The following is a 16,615-nucleotide window of genomic DNA, read 5'->3' on the forward strand; positions in this document are numbered from 1 at the left end:
TCGATGACTATAATGTCTGCTGTGGGCCAGCAGTGGTCTCAAGCGAAAAACATTTTAAAAATGTTCTTCTTTAGCATATTTTTACAATCCTAATGTGCCGTTTGATTTAATAAATATTAAAGCCGGTGCATCCTGAAAGCCCCTCTCTCGCGTTTTCCTTGTCTTCTGCTGGGCATGGTAAACAGTGCCACCCGGTGTCCACAGCTGCCTACTACAACATGTTCAACTGAGCTGGTCCCACATCTCTGCAGGTTCTCAAGCTATAAATCCACGATGCTTCGTCATATTGGAAGTTGTAATAGTACAGTTGCACAGACCTTTTCCTCACTGAATTTACTGCAAATACAATCCACTGATTATGTACTGAGAAGAATCAGAAGAAGTATGCATGCTGACATCGCACACTGCTTTAGCTCAAAAAAGAAGCCGCATAAAGGCCACTAAGGGGCAGTACTTTCCCATTGGTGTGTCCTCCTCCATACAACACACCATTCTTAATTTGGTCATGTTCAACGCGTGATCACTGCACAGTTATTCTAATGGTCAGAATGCCTAGTCAATCTGGATGTTGATGAAGTACTCACAGCTACAAGAATTTAAAACTAATAGTCAGAAATACAAAAACAATAACTGTCTTTGTGAAGTTTAATGATCAATGAAATCCCAGGGTGGAAGTTTGATTGACGTTGGATGAGTCCCGTGAGAACAATATATTAAAGTTTTCTTATATACAAAAGGCAAAAACTGAGTGCTGTGAGAGTTATGATGGAATATATACTGCATATTTTAGCATGTACATGTACAGACAGACATTTTCAGCTCCTTCAGTTTCAGGGTGTTGGTTCATTGTCACGGATTACAGACGCAGAACAGAGTTACAGGTAACGCCTAACTAATGTCAAAATGTCTGATTTAAAGTCAAGACTAGTTGACCTGCTTATCAGCCCACATTGGGACTTATCCCAAGTACAGGTGTATTAATGGTGGCTCGGTTACATTAAGTGTGCCACTAAGTCACTGACAGTGAACCAGCATGTGCAACAGCGGGACCTCCTCTGAGTGGGATTCAGCCTTTATACACCTGTGCTTTCCCTGCTGTGTCTGCTGTTAAAATGGTGGATGGACAGCTGTTTCCTACCAGGCTGTCACATGGCTCCTCTATGTTGAGGATGAAACGGATGCAACTGGTATAACAGTATTTAAGGGTGCGAGGACTTAAAAACAAATCATGTGAAAAATGTCATTCACGCAGCAACGTGATAATTGCAATTTATTTTGGTAAATAAATACAAAACAGAGACGTTTCAACATGAAAATAACATTATTTGGACAGTTATGGTGTTCTCTATCTCTTCAGTTGTTTACAAAAGAATTCAGACTGAGAAGTTTCTATTAATCTCAGAGCTATAATGAGCACCTTCTGCTATAACAGGCATTGTTAGGACGCCTTGGCGGGGGTCCTTTGAAGGCCTGCAGTTACACACGCACGAGTGTGTAATTATAGCAGCTACTTTTGACAGTTTAACTTAAGAAAACACATTTTCAAATTAACAGTTATACTGCCATACAATGTGCTCATTATAAACATACACACAAATCCCAATACACGCACGCACGCACACCTACACACACACACACACACACACACACACACACACACACACACACACACACACACACTCTTAATGAAACCATAACAATGTTTTTTTTTTTTTTTTTTTTAATATAACCCACTGCGTACACTAGTATAACCTGCCTGTAGTGTCCTTTTAAACTGAGCAGAACCAAGAAAGTCGTGAGCCAAACACACCGGCTGTACGCTGTTAGCTTTCACACGCTTCTCCACGGCGCTACATTCCTGCTTTAGACCAGGCCATTACTCACTTTCCTGCAAAGACAGCTTCAGGTAGATTCACACAATTTAAACGTAAATGACAGTGTTGGTATATACTGCGTAAAGAAACCTATATACTGTACAAAACTATACAAAACTCTAGGATACACACACGGTCTGTGCCTTTACTTTTATGGAATCGGTGTGGGGAAGTGATGATGGACAGGTGCAGGGACAAACTGGGAACAACTGGACAGGGCAGACGTGTAAACAGCAGCAAACTGATGTTATGACCGCTCCTGTAACACATCCATACTTGAAACACCAGGTGATATGAATGCAACAAACATCATGTTAGTGTCCTGTATTTAGATAAATGTACTTTGAAAGAAAAAAAAAGATCCATGAAAGTGTTAAAAAAAAAGTGTTAAAGGCAGGCGAGGGAAACAGAAAACAATGACTAACACAGACTAAGACCTCCACATGTCAATAGGCAGCAAGTCAAATCATAAAACTTCCCGACTATTTCACAGCATGGACACCGAACCTACACACATTTATAACACACACCTGAATAGTAAGTAGCAAAGATGTTTGGAAAGTTGTTGAAAATCCAATTTCAGTAAATTTCAGGGATGAATTAACCGGTGGCCCAAAACAAATGCGTTATCACAAGCACAGCTGTAGCGTGTATAAATTTCTCTTCTATCACTTCACGCAATAGAAAACAAAACAAAATAATAGACAACACAGTTTACTGAACACTAAATTGGTTCATCTGTGCTATAATTTACAAAAGTGCTTTCCTCTTTGACAGCGTCGCTTGTTAGTTTTGAGGACAGAAAAAAAATCTGTACCATAATACTCTACCTGCATTCTGATTACATAAAGGTCTTTATTGTTAGTCTTGTCCTTTGTTTCCATTTAATTGTCCTGAGTGTTACAAAACGGTGTTGAGGACAATCCACTAGTGACTGGGATTATCTGTGATCCCCTGACACTCAGCACTGCTGAGTTTTTTTTTGTTATTGGATTTAACATATCAAGTCATCACCAGCCAACAGTCTTCAGAGTCACTGCTGAGTCTTTGATGGAAACAGGACAAGGAAACAGGACACAGTATTGCTTTAACAGCTCAGGCTTTGGCGAGTCTTTGATTGGGTCAATTGCACCCAAAAGGACAAACAGGACAGGTCTCTGTCTCCTACTAGTCCTCAGCAGATGACAAGTTCCAGCCGAGCTTGTCGTGTGCGTGTGCTGCTGGTTTGTCTTCCCGGACTGGCGGACCCTCAGACCTGGGTGGATTTGACTCGTCGGAGAGGCTGTCGTCCTTCGGGGTGGGCGGGGCAGGGTGGGGGGACTTCAGTGGGCAGGTCTAGACTGCGCTGGTGAGGCAACGCCGTGAGGGGAGGAGCACATCGGGAGGGGTGGGGGACGGGATTGGCTGATGGTCATGTGATCTCAGAATACGGTAGCCCTGAAGCCTAACGGGAGGAAAACAAAGAAAGCAGAGAGGGAAGAAAGAGTATAAAACATTTCAAAAACATCTGGGGAGTTGAAGCCTGAGAGAGAGAAATACTTGATGTGACAGAGACCATAAAGAGACAAGAATGCAGAGTGATGTTGGCTTGACAAGAGTGAGGGCACACACAACTGAGATATTAAGACAGAAAGAAGCCTCAAGGTCACTTAAGATGCAATGAGACACCTAAAGTTATTAGAGAGGAACAGAAAAGACAGCAACAAACACTTTTAAATATTCATATTTGTCAATTTTTTTTATCCCCCACCCTTACCTGGAGGCCACTTAACTTTTCGAGTGGACTCTCCACACGGGGCAGGCTGATGAGAGGCAGCCCGATGGTGGGCTCTGCACGCTGGGGAGGAGGAGGGTTCGGAACTGCTATTTGGGTTGGCCGGAAATTGTTGATCACACACGACACCTGATGGAGAGCAGACAAAAAGGGGTTGAAGAAAAAGAAGGAGACGGATTTGCTCTGTTTCACTACAGAGATGGAGGATTTTGTAGTGAATGGTGTGCTCCAAGTGTGCCTGGAAACACATAGTGAAGAGGGAGAGAGGAAAACAGGGATAAAAGAAAGGGATAAAGAATGAATTATGGGAGGAGGCATGGAAATAAATCTATAGTCGGAGGGATGCACCACAGGGAGCGCTTTGATCTTTGAAGTTAACACTGATCCTAGAAGTTTTTCTGGAAAATTGATTTGGGCCAGAGGCCTGAAACCAGTGGACACCATAATAAAGATTCAGCTCAGTCCACACTTAAACATTCATAGGTATGAAATGTCTGTTATCACATGCCTCCTGCATCCACATTACACTTCCACTGCTCTCTCTTCTCATTCTTCCCTGATGAAGTCTGTCCCTTCATTTCCCTGTTCATTGCACCAACCTATCATTGTACAACCAATTGGCAACCCACTGTAACCTCAGAAATTTCAACTTCAACAAAAACATCATGTAAAATGAAAAGTGGACTAGAACAGGCAATTAAAAAGAAAACTAGTCAACATGACATCATGCATCATGACATAGTCAAAGCAAGCTGCTGAGATAGCAACAATTAGACCATTTACTTGTTTATTTTTTCCCAGGTATTGTCTGTAATTGAAAAAAAAAATCTAAAATTACCAGCAACAAAGTTATTCCACATAATTGAATGAGGTAGCAGCTAATTTCAGTAATGATGGAGACCACCACCACAACAACAACAACAACAACACAAAATAGTGCTTCAGGTAACTCACTCAGAGCAACAGTAACTGTTTTCTGGCTATTGTGAATTAATGTAATTTGGCATTATTAATCTACCTCTAAATTTCATATTTGAATGCATCATTGTAAGTAAATGCATAATATTGACTTTAATGCTAATATTTACAATGGAGAAAGACACCCTCCAAAACAGAATCTTAAACCCTGGGATGTGTGGACTGTCAATTTTGGTTTCTATCAACTCCTGAGGAAATACCTTGCTGTTCAACCAGGTTATAAATGCCGTGGTCATTGTTGTGACTATGTTCGCTGCCTGAGTGCTGAGTGGACCCAAAGAGAAAAGCGCCATTTGGACACCTGAACTGAAACTGACTATAAACCCTACGAGGAGGAAGAGGAGGAAGTCGAGGAGGCTGCAGATTCAAATGAAATCTCCTCCATCGCCTCTTGGACCCTCCTTTCCCTCCCCGTCCGAGCGCCTCCCTCCCTCTCCTCTCCTCACCAAGAAGGCAGCGATGGCTCCTCCTGTAACAAATCCAGCCACGATGTCGTTCCAGTGGTTCCTGTGTTCAGTCACCCTCACCACTCCCACCAGCACAGCCAGAGACAGCAGCACCAGGCATAAAGTGGGCTTCGTCAGACGGGTCCCTTTGGTCTGGAACACCAGGGTCACGTACATCTGGAAGACAAAAAAAAAAAATAGACCTAAATCAAAAACATTGTAAAAGGGAATGTTATGTGTTCAGGGTGAGGTGAAAACAAGGGTTGAATTAATCGTTCCAGCTGAAAAATACAAACTGTGCCGCAGCCAGACTGGTTTAATAGTTTGAACAGCTTGATTGAGCCACAAGAGGCCGCACTCTGCAGTGATTTTAGAGCAGCTGAGGGGTTTAACAACAGAGAAAGCACTATAATAACAGGACGGCACTGTAATTTAAATTCCCTCTTTGCCTCTTTGGAAGTTTTTTTCCCCAGCGGTGTTTAAATACTAACTAAATGCTTTTGTAACAAATGTAAAACCTCATTACTCTACAGGCCCCCCCCAAAAAAAGGTTCCTACCACTGTGTAGACGGCTGAATAAAAGCTGAGTGCTGCATCTTTGGAGGGGAAAGATTTTCGAGCGGACGCCACCAGGTACGGGTGTCCCGTACAGGCTCGGCGCTCTGTTATGTACTGCAGTGGAGACTGGCAGCCAAGAGCTGTGTAGTTTGGCCTGCAGGCAGACAGGAAATGAGGCGTCTGGTTTCCTGTCACCACTTGACCGGCGTTAGCAAAGATGGTGGTTGTGAAGAGGCCAAAGGAGTAGACACCTGGGAGAAAAACAGAAAGAGAAACTGAAAGTAATAGAATTAGTGACACTGAAACAAGAAGTGAAATGGGATTGAAATCATTATCACCAACTGTTATTTTTGTGGGAGTCAAAGGCCAGACAGACAGATCTTTTGCTTTTATGACTCATAACCATACTGGGATTTTGAAAAAGATCACAGAGCATCAACACAGCAGGACACAAGAAGAAGGGTGATGGAAATTGGTCCAGAGGAGACCTGCAGCAAGGACAAAGGCTCGTCTTGTCTTGTCTGGTCTACAGACGCCGAGGAGTAGTGGTGCAAGTCCTAATGAGCCTCGGTCCCAGAGAGAACAGGCTCTATTAGTGAGAGCTGAAGAAGCCCCCGATCTTTAGGACAACAACTGACCCAGAAAACGTACGATCCTGCGGAGGAGAGGGTTGAAATAACAGCAGTCGGCGGTCACGATCGTCTTCTCCTGAGCTCCTTCTGTCTTCACAAAGAAACTGGTCACCTCGCCGATCAGAATCTGGGACACAGAAAGAAAGACAGAAGAAACAAACACTGTTGTCAAACAGATAGCTCAAACTGCATGGTTCAGGATTGAATGGCTTTCACTGAATATTCTGTCAGTTAAATATGGTGCACAGCAAAATTATTCATGAGTGTTCCTCCCTCAGCTGTGCGGTGATTAACATCTCCCTCGCCATTTCAGTGATTTTATGCTGTTTCAGTAAATCCCAACATTAACAGTCATCAGTGGGACTTTGTTGACCTCAGTGCCTCACAGACCTTTTATCTCACTATTCCCCTTTTTACTGCAGCGCCATAAAACAATGACTACACTTTGATAATGCTGTGCAAGTAAATAAGCTCCAAAATGACTGTTAGGTTTGCAAGATAACATCAAACACATCTTTTAATATTGTCATGAAATTGTGTTAGCTAATAGTTGAGCTCAGCCTGATCACAACCCATGAAACCATTATATACGTATTTGTTTTCCTTTTTGACTTTGAAGACCCATTTAAAAAGCACACACTCAAAGCTTCAGGCAGCCATCAGAGAAAAAGTCTGAGTCAAATCAGCAGGACCTTGATCTCATTTGACGGGGGAATAAATTGACTAAACACCACACCACACATTCCCGAACAGCTTCACACTGTGCATACTGAACTTGTCTGATTGGGAGACCTCCGCTGACAGAAGCATGGATAGATGTAGGTTACATGCTCATACAATATGCATGGGCCAGAGCTAAGAGTGTGGGACCATGCTAATGTACCAAAGCTCAGTGCACTCAGTGTGACATATGAAGGCTGTGGTTTACGCTAGCACTGAGGTCATGGACAGAGAACCACCAGGCGAAGGTTCAGTGAGAGTTGCGGGACATGTGTGTCACCGTAAATCACGTCTTCGGAGTATGACATGACCTGAGAGCTGCAAAGCTGGGCAACATGCACGTCATGTGTGTTTGGTAAAGAGGTTTAGAATCCGTTGTTATATGTTGTCGCCAGATATGATGTTGTTTTAACAGCCTTCCGCTCGCATTTAAATGTATGCATGTGTTCAGGATAAGTAAATCCTACAGAGTTCATGAATTGTGGAACGTGTTAGCGCTCTATCTTACCCTGCAACGTGGCCCCAGGCACGACTTAAGTGTCTTTGTTAGTAGTTTCAGACCAATGCAGATGTCCTCTTCCTGTCCGGCGCCCTGGTTGTTTAAGTATGTACTGGCGCTCATCTAAGAGTACATGGGCATGTTGATCTTAAAATGAAGTGAGGTCAGGTGCTTCGTTGCTGGAGTGCTAACTTGAGGCAGCTGAAAGTAATTGCATCCGTGACCTACAAAAACCTGGTCTTAAGCTGATGGTGCAGTATTTCACTCTTATTGCTAAGGGCACATCGTTATTATAGTAATATGCAACCTTTATAAGCGGGTCACCAACACGCTGCTTGTTAGACACATATGGACATGCAGCAGCAAACAAATGTGGAAAAGATGAAAAAAAAAAATGTCAGCGTAAAAAGATAATTATTGTCCACATCAGTCTTCCAAATCTGAGCATAAGCAGCACAAACTTTTAAAAGGAATTTGAGATGACAATCTGATTGTTTTATTTCGTGTTATGCCCAAAGCACCGCCGTGATTAATTAAGAGACTAAGTACATCCTCTGTGAACCATGTACCTACTTTATCATCAGATTATCCACCGTTAAAAGTAAAAAAAGGGGATTTGGACACTCAACATGCACTTACAGTTTGAGCTTTACCACACACAAAAATCCTTTAAATGCTTGCCCTTACTCTTCTTTTGTGCTCTTTTCATTCACAATATTTCAACCCTCAGACCGGCATCAAGGAAAATGTCCAAAAAAATGTAAATACATTTTCCCTGGCAAATCATTAATAGTCCAACACCTTTTCTTTCTTTTGTATATATTCATAGTGGAAACGTCATCGTCTCTGATTTTCATTTTCATTCACTTTCAGAGCAGTCCTGATGTTTTGAATCTCACCTGCTGAGCTATTGACGGCAGCCATAATTTGATAGTATACTGTAAACTAGGCTGTCAAAGTATACGTGTATACTTGACATCCATTCCAAACAGAAGAGCTGAAAGTAGCAGGAGACATAGTAGAGACACTGCCTTCCAAGACAAAGCATGAAAGAAGGCACTAATCACACAACACTGATTGAAATTATAAGGGGATAGCAGGTTTTTTGTCAGTGAACAAAGCTGTGCAAAGCTTTCAACAAGTCAGACAGCACAAATTACACAGAAGGAAGTCAAGTCTTTTCTGTAGCAAAAACCAGGCCAGACTGCTCGTGGGCTTCGTAGGTAAAGAAGGAAAGCTGAGTAACCTTTTAACCCATCTAAACAACTGGCAAGATGTCCTTCAGCATGTTTCCTATTATGACTGGACAGCTTTCAGGTGAAAAAGTGTGTGTGACAAAATCAAATTGAACAGGTTAACGCTGCCAAAGCTCAGCCCACCTTCCAAAGAAAATGAGATAAAGGATGAGGAAAAATTTAATCAATTCTGAAGAAAATGTCTCATAAGATAAAGCAAAGCTCCGCTTCTCTTGGACCTACTTCAATATTATCCTCCCACAATTCTGACTACGCCTTATTTGTTTCTGCAGGGAGGTTTGTGTGGAGGGTCAACCATAAATCATTATCTTTGAAGCTGGTAGAGATTTAGTACTTTGCTGCAGGCACTTTGGCTGAGCTGGTGGGCGCACAAGATGAGACAGCTGGATTATGTAGCACATTTTTACCCCTAAACTGCTTCAGAATTTCATTCCCCAATGCCTACGATAAGAACAACTACGTATTCCCACCAAAGGTACAACCGAAAACCTTAAAAATAACTTAATGACTGGGTATCAGATTTGAATGTATGTTAATGTTTGATTGTTTAATCTGCAACTGTATGACGCTACTGATGCTAAAATGAGTGGCACATTTAATGGACCCCTTTCAAACTAAAATAAAGGTTTAACCATAAGGCTGGAGCTGTCATTGCATGACTCCTAGGTTGGAATATTATAATTTCGGATTCTTAATAATTCTCTAAAAAAAAACATCCAGTTGATTTCAAATGCGTAGTACTAATGGGAATTAGAAAGAGAGATCATATTTTGCATTATCCACCTTTTCTCTCAAGCCATTGACTTGAGATGTTCCAACATGAAAGCGTAAACATGGCAGATTTCATCCTGCCGTGTTGGTGTCAGTGAGACACTCGTGTTTCAGTCATCCTGTCCTGCAATGTCTCTTACAAAGGGTGAGGTGACACCTCTCAGTCTCATAGTGCAAGCTCCCTGTCATTCTACAGAGACATGCCGCCTTGATATAGACAGGTCTTCTGTGCAAATGGGTATAAATGGCAGTGCAAGCACACGTCAATTTCAGCGTGCTGCTCCAACTTAAAAAGCCCTTCCGAGACTCAGTTTGCGCTCAAAGAGCTCGGGTCTCAATGAGCTCCATTGAGAAAGCGCCATTACAAAGGAGGGTCTTTCTTGAGCTTGGCTTAAAAATCCACAGCAGAGGCCATTGCAGAGCTTCGGGCAGCAGGAAACGACAGCAGTCCTCCTTTGATTCTTTGAACTGTGTTTAGGGTGTGGCATAAAACGGATTCAGAACATCTAAGGGTTGTGGCAGGAACAAGTGTAGTACTATCACAAGAAAGCAGTGTTTCGACAACTGAAAGTTATGTAACGTAAGGTTGATGTGCGCTCTCGTCCTGGCATGTGTTAGAAGAGTTTTAATGTATTCCTGGGAAGTGTCTGAAGTGAGTGCGGAGAGAATGAGGAGAAGATGAGTGGAAGAGACAGCAGCCACTGATGATAGATACAGCAACCAGCAGCAAAAAACGCAGGAGGCCTACCGACTTGTAAATGGTGTTGTTGGCAATTAATCATTGTAAAAATGAGATTTCAGATTAAAGAAGAGAGGTCTATCACAACATAATTAAAATCATCAAAGGCTCATTTTTAACTTGCCAAATTGGTTTCAGCAGCTGTCGGTGCAGTGTCGACAAAAACTAAAATGTTTTTTTTTTATTTTTTTTATTTCCAGCAACTCGAGGAGGTTGTGTGCCACTTGAGTGCTTTAGAAAAAGAAAGATACATACAATGCAAGAGTTTTAATGCTGCTGCTAGCATAACCTGAAAAAGGAAGAGGCCTCTGAAGGGCAACAGGATGTTTAACCTGCAGCCACAGACCTTATCAACATGCATTCAGTAGCTGCAGCGTACTCTCATACGTAGAAAAAGGCCAAAATACTGCGACGTGAAATCAACTCGTCTTTTATGGGACTGAAGAACCCAGAGAGGACGACTTTAAAACTTCCTCTAAACTGGTGACACCTTGTTTATTTCTATTTTCCACAACAAATAAGATACAAATTGTTAAATGTTAAATAAGCTTTAAATTTAAGGTTAAGTTATCATGTGATATCTATATATATATATATTCAAATTTACCAAAAAGTCTGCACAACTTCTGCAGGCAACTAACAAGGATAGAAACACTATTACTCAATGCGTACTGACAAGGTCTTCACAGCATTAACTCTTTAGAAAGGTCAGTTCAGGTCTGTTGAATACATTGCTCCACCTCTATACTTTGCTTTTGATAAATTTTGACATGTCTGTCAGATTGCACAGTGACCAAATCTTTCAGGAAACAGACAAGTTTCACGCTTCTCACATCGTATTAAAATTCAACAGCATGGAGCCCGAGTTCCTGATGATTCCTTGGAGGGAAAATCAAACCAAAGGAATACAATTCAGACAGACTGAAGGGCATGTCAGAAGAGAGAGAGAGAGACATTTGTGTTTTGCAGGTCTGCACGTGTTAATAATAATCATGCTGAAGACTTGTTGAAACGTGTATTTTCAGGTTTACATTTCAATGAATTGTTCATTTCTGGTGCTGTAGCAGTGCCGTTCATTGATTTGGAAGGTGCGTTGTATTATATAAAGCTACAGATAACAACATCAGACACAGAAAGGTCTAGTTATTTTCTCTCAGCCATGTTCTCTCAGTCCGAAATATGAAAAAAAAGTCATTCTATATGTCGTCCGAAATATGATTAAAAAAAAAAGTCAGACTACTGACAACTTCTACAAAACTAATAGCCTGATTTCATGAAGTTAATGCACAAACCTACATGTATGTGCCACTTTAATACAATTTAAGAAACACCAAGTAACATTCCATGCGATATGCTTCCTATTCTTCCACTTTCAAATAGAAGTATCACTGATGTATCACTGGAAAGTGCACTTGGTTTTGTATAGTTTCTCCTGACTAGGAAGCTGCTTAATGCAGTCAGATACAGACATAGATTTGAAGCATGATAACAACATACCTGAACGTTTATCACAAGGTGCATTTAAAGCTGCACTGATACATATTTCCCCAATAACAATGGACAAAAGAATTGTTTACGATTTAAACACACAAGAACTCACAGAAATATATCACATTTTGACTCATCCTGTGAACACACACACACACACACACACACACACACACACACACACACACACACACACACACACACACACACACACACACTAAGAACAGTGGGCTCCAAATTGCAGTGCCTTGGTCATGGGTGCTGACAGGTGTATTGACCCTAACATAGATGTCTTTGATGGTGAAAGGAAACCGGAGCACGCAGCGGAAACCCACTGGAACACGGGGAGAACATGCAAAGAAAGGATCTGGGATGGCAGGTCTCGTGCAAACCCAGGACCTTCTTGCTGTGACCTTGCTGCCAATGCCCTTTTCAGCCTCTTTCAGCTCATTGCTTTTGTTTTATGGCCTTAAACTTTACTGTTTTGTTTCAGTCTCATTACTCTGTTGTTTGTAGCTGTTCTCAGCAAAAAAAAAAAAAAGCCTCTACTAAATTCACTGTATGCTTCCTGCTCAGCACTACACAGCAGACACACAGTGAGCAACTAGTAGGTGAACATAGTGGAGCATTGAACTGCTACAGAGCCAAATATTTCCCTCGGGAGTTGATGGAGACTACAACTCAGCCAAAAAGACAGCAAGTATTGGACATACTTTTGCCACAGTGATTACATCAAACAAATGCTTATGTGGCTTTTTACCTAGTATCTACTAGATGTGAAAACTGTTTGTTAACATGTTTTCCGAAACAGCTTAGGTGATAATGTACCAGGACTGTGTTTACTGCTTGTTGTGCTGCCCCGAGGTAACTACCAATATCAGTGCAGGTTTGAATGAAGGTTGAGGACTTTTGTGACCTTTTACAGGGAGACATGTACTATAAATTTGTTAAAAACTTATTCTGCTCCTTTATGGGTTCCCAAGGGTAGGGTTGGGTTTGTGGGGGGGCTGGTGGGTAGATGCAAGAATGGAAGAGGAAAGGTGTCAGAGGCACTGTGGGGGTTCAGCAGGGTCAGGGAGGGTTTTTAATGTGGCTAGTAGTTTGTTTATTTATACTTATCTCTTTTTGTCTTTCTTTACTAACCCAGGGTAGGACGACAAATTGGTCTGTTTCCTTTAGTGTATTGTTCTGCGATATCTCTTTTGACTTTTGTAATGTGAATTGAGTTTATATCCACATCTCTGCATCATTATTCTAAATTATAACAAAATGCCGATCACGCAAAGATATGCCTGACAGAGCTAATGTATTGTAAATATACTGAAACACACAGTTTAATATAATTTATGACCATGAATGACATTTTGTCACCGAGTTATCGTTGTGAAGAGTTTAAAATCAAACATAACATCCGTAAGCATTGTGTCCCTCTGCTTTCTCATTCAGACCACAATTTTCCCATCAGCAGACTTTCTGTCAGACTGCAGCAACATGTCAAAGCCGCAACAGCAGATGCCATATGACATTTAGAATACGTCATTTTTCTTTAACATGCAAAGAACACACATACAGACAAGCAGGCAAACAAAAGGAAGATAAATTACCCAAATTCATAACCCCAAAACAATATGTCACTTGGTGGAGAAACACATAAAGCAAAGAAAAACCTGCCTGACAAACAGAAGATCAGCAATTCCACTAGAAATGAACGCAGCCAAAAAGAGATAAGCGTTTTGTATGAGCTCAGAAGTGAAGAGAAGAGGATGAACTGGAACAGCATTCAGAACCACAAAGCAACTGATTTCAACTGTTTCCAAAGTAACAGTCGGCCTCTGATGGTGACACGTCCTCATGCTGAAACCACCAAAAAATTAAAATCATTCCCAAAATTCTACATGCGGGTACGAGCATTTTCAGCATCCTCCACATGACAAACTAATGCTGACACGTAAACAATATCATGGTTAAAAACAACATACCTTCATATGACTGTAGGAAAGGACCAGCAACAGGTCTAGCAGACCGTCATTGTCATGGTAATAATAATAATAATAATAATAAACACGTGGTTAACGTTGGAGTTTGGTTGGGTTGAGTTTAAACAAAGCATACAGCTCTCTGCTGCCATTCCTCTGTAAGTCATTACACGTGATCATTCAGAGCTGTTTCCCCTCAGAGGCGTTGATCTAAAAGGGCATTTTTGAGCCACACTAGCCACATTTAAATTCATGGGTTTTGAGCTCAGAATATAACTCTAGAAACAGCGCATGGTTCAACTTTGGTTGTAACCTCTGGTAAGAAAACTGTTATTGAGTAAACAATTTGTTCTGGTAAACAAGTTGTATACCAGACAGTATATATATTTTTTTGCTATTAGCTCAAAGTCATAAACAGAATGTCTAGCAGTACGGGAGATGCATTTTTGTCCCTCCGTTGTAGTCTCACTTACGAGATGGAGAATGTCAATATAACTTGCCATTGGCCCACTTTTTCAGTCAACATTCCCCTCTTGTTCTGCTATCTGCGTGGTACAGTTTTCAAATTCCCCGCTGCAACGGTAAACAACAATAACAACCTCAGAGCAACTACACACTGAAAATGTCAAGTTTTGTCAAATATTTGGATCATGCAATAAGGCAGGCGTGCTTGGTTCTTTTTGGTCTTTTGCTGGGATTCAGCTTTTCTAATGCCAAGGCTTGCCTAACTAAATTCAAGTGTTCCACAAAAACTGGGCTCAGTGCTGCTCCAGACAATTGTGCCTGCTTCAAGTAAATACAAACATAATGATATACTGTATGGGTGAAGCCAGACCATTCTCAAGTGCTGCCACAGCAGGAAGGTTGTTTTCCTTCCCTAATCTAACCTCGTTTGAATGGAATATTTATTTAGTTATATTTCTGGAAAATTATATAATTAATCTTTTAATTTTAAACTACTGTGACAGATAATGTCTCTTTTTCCAAACCAGAACTTGGGTCAGGACCGCAGGGCTGTTGGTATTTCCTGATAAAAACATAAAACATGAGTCACCAGACTGGGAACGAAAACATTTGAAAAACAATGTTGACAAATGCTGGTTTACTTAAGGACACATGACTCGCACTGAGACTAATTCCATAAACAATCTGTTGCATTAAAGATTTGATAAGAGAGTGAAAATATGCCAGAAAAGGTGCTGTACAGACTCTTAGTGGAAGGTAAAATGTAATGCTCCACTGGAACAACGTAAAAATATGACTTGGCAGCCAATTAGTTTGGAGCAGATGTTGACTGTTTTCTGGAGGCAGTTGCTGGTGCTTGTTAGGTCACATTTATTTTGTCCTCGGATTTTTGGAGGGATAAAGTGAGATCTTAGGTTGTGAGAGGAGACGGCGTGATTAAGACATAATCAGACATTTGTATGTAAATGCCGAAAGGACCATAAGCAAAAGTGCCAGGATTTGAGAAGACAGAGCAATAATGGAGAACAGAAAACAGTGAAAAGAGAGTAAGAAAATGAGCAAAAAGAGTATAAGAACAAGCTCGATGAAGGCTGACTGGCACAAACTAGCCTCTCCTGCAACAGGGAGCAGAGATCACATGACATGTAGATGCTTGTTTTTTAGCAGAACGGGTGTGTATGTGTGTGTGCACTGTAGAATCTGCTTGTATGGCTTTTTGTCAGTCTTGGATCAGCTCTGGAATCTTTTAAATGCCACCTCTCAACTCATGCAATGTGTTTGTGGAGGAGTGATGGGAAACTCCAGAGCTTGAGTTGGTTCTAATTGGCTTTTTTTTTTTTACATGTCTACCTATTGTGACACAGTGACAGTTTTTGTAGGATGTGCGTTTGCCTTTGTGAGCCTGACTTCGAACACTGTGCGTTTATGAGGCAGTGCGCATCTTTGCTTTACAAAATCCAAGAATAAAGAAATATGAGAGAAAAATGTAAAAACACAAATGGAAGAAAAGGTGATCTACGCTTACAGCACGTCAAAGAAAAACAGACAGCTAAAAAAAAGTCATTTTTAAAAGTCAAAAGGCACCAAATGATGAGCTCTGACTGCACAGAGGAACTGTGGATTTTTTTCAACAACAGATCATCCTGGATGTTCAGTCATCTGTCACTTCCAATTTGCAGTGCCTCCAAAAAAAACCCAACACATACACAAGTAGTTTCAGAAAAGAAAACACATGATCTCAAATACAGAGATGTCTATGTGGAAAACAGGCCTTCATATAAAACAGAGATCCACCGTTTTCCTCGGTCTTACAACAGCATATTATACGCACCATGCTCTATGAGCAATATTGACGACTAGGAATAAGTGATACAATGTAAAATGACGGTTTGACGTCCCAACATAAATAAAGCAATCTAAGCGTAAGGGGGAGTGTGGAAATGTACGCCCGTGTGTCTGTTCGTTTTTTCCCAGATGTGTAAAGAATCGTCAACACCTCGAGGATATTGTGAAAAAAACAGTAAATTTAGCTATGCATTTACACCATGAAATGTACATAGAGTGATTCATTATTTGGTGTGGTGTTAATTTCCTAATCTATGCATTTATGGTCTGTATCTGTAATGTGTTTATTGGCTGGAAGTCCTTCACACTTATCTTCCGAAAAATGATGTATTGCTGGAAGCAGCTCCTCCATAATTATTGTGGAAAGAAACAAAAAAAATCCTTCATGAGGATTACACCGAGTCTACATAAAGCTCCTGCAAATATCACATGACATCTGTTGACATTGCAGGCCCACTGCTCTACATCAAACACACACACACACACACACACACACACACACACACACACACACACACACACACACACACACACACAGGCAGCCTTTTCATACACTAGCGATGGTAACCATGACAATTTAGCTGCTTCAGCTTC

General features: G+C 41.1%; 1 protein-coding gene across 4 annotated transcripts in view; it reads right to left on the minus strand.

The window, feature by feature from the left end:
* Nucleotides 1-1,238: 1,238 nt before the first annotated feature.
* Nucleotides 1,239-16,615, minus strand: part of plppr2b (phospholipid phosphatase related 2b) — a 52,024-nt gene continuing 36,647 nt past the window's right edge. For 2 of the 4 annotated variants that reach the window (XM_069167405.1, XM_069167407.1), the window contains 5 exons: nucleotides 6,269-6,389; nucleotides 5,631-5,881; nucleotides 5,073-5,249; nucleotides 3,647-3,777; nucleotides 1,239-3,318 (listed from right to left, as the gene is read on the minus strand). In XM_069167405.1, the coding sequence (XP_069023506.1) occupies nucleotides 3,210-3,318; nucleotides 3,647-3,777; nucleotides 5,073-5,249; nucleotides 5,631-5,881; nucleotides 6,269-6,389 (789 nt within the window). In that variant the 3' untranslated portion in view covers nucleotides 1,239-3,209. Of the gene's footprint in view, nucleotides 3,319-3,630; nucleotides 3,778-5,072; nucleotides 5,250-5,630; nucleotides 5,882-6,268; nucleotides 6,390-16,615 lie in introns of all 4 variants that reach the window. The other 2 variants (XM_069167406.1, XM_069167408.1) reach the window with 1 other exon arrangement.

The sequence above is a fragment of the Embiotoca jacksoni genome, unplaced genomic scaffold (assembly GCF_022577435.1).
Source record: "Embiotoca jacksoni isolate LCO1_2020_lvr unplaced genomic scaffold, fEmbJac1.0.p SCAF_4, whole genome shotgun sequence".
Lineage (NCBI taxonomy): Eukaryota > Metazoa > Chordata > Actinopteri > Embiotocidae > Embiotoca > Embiotoca jacksoni.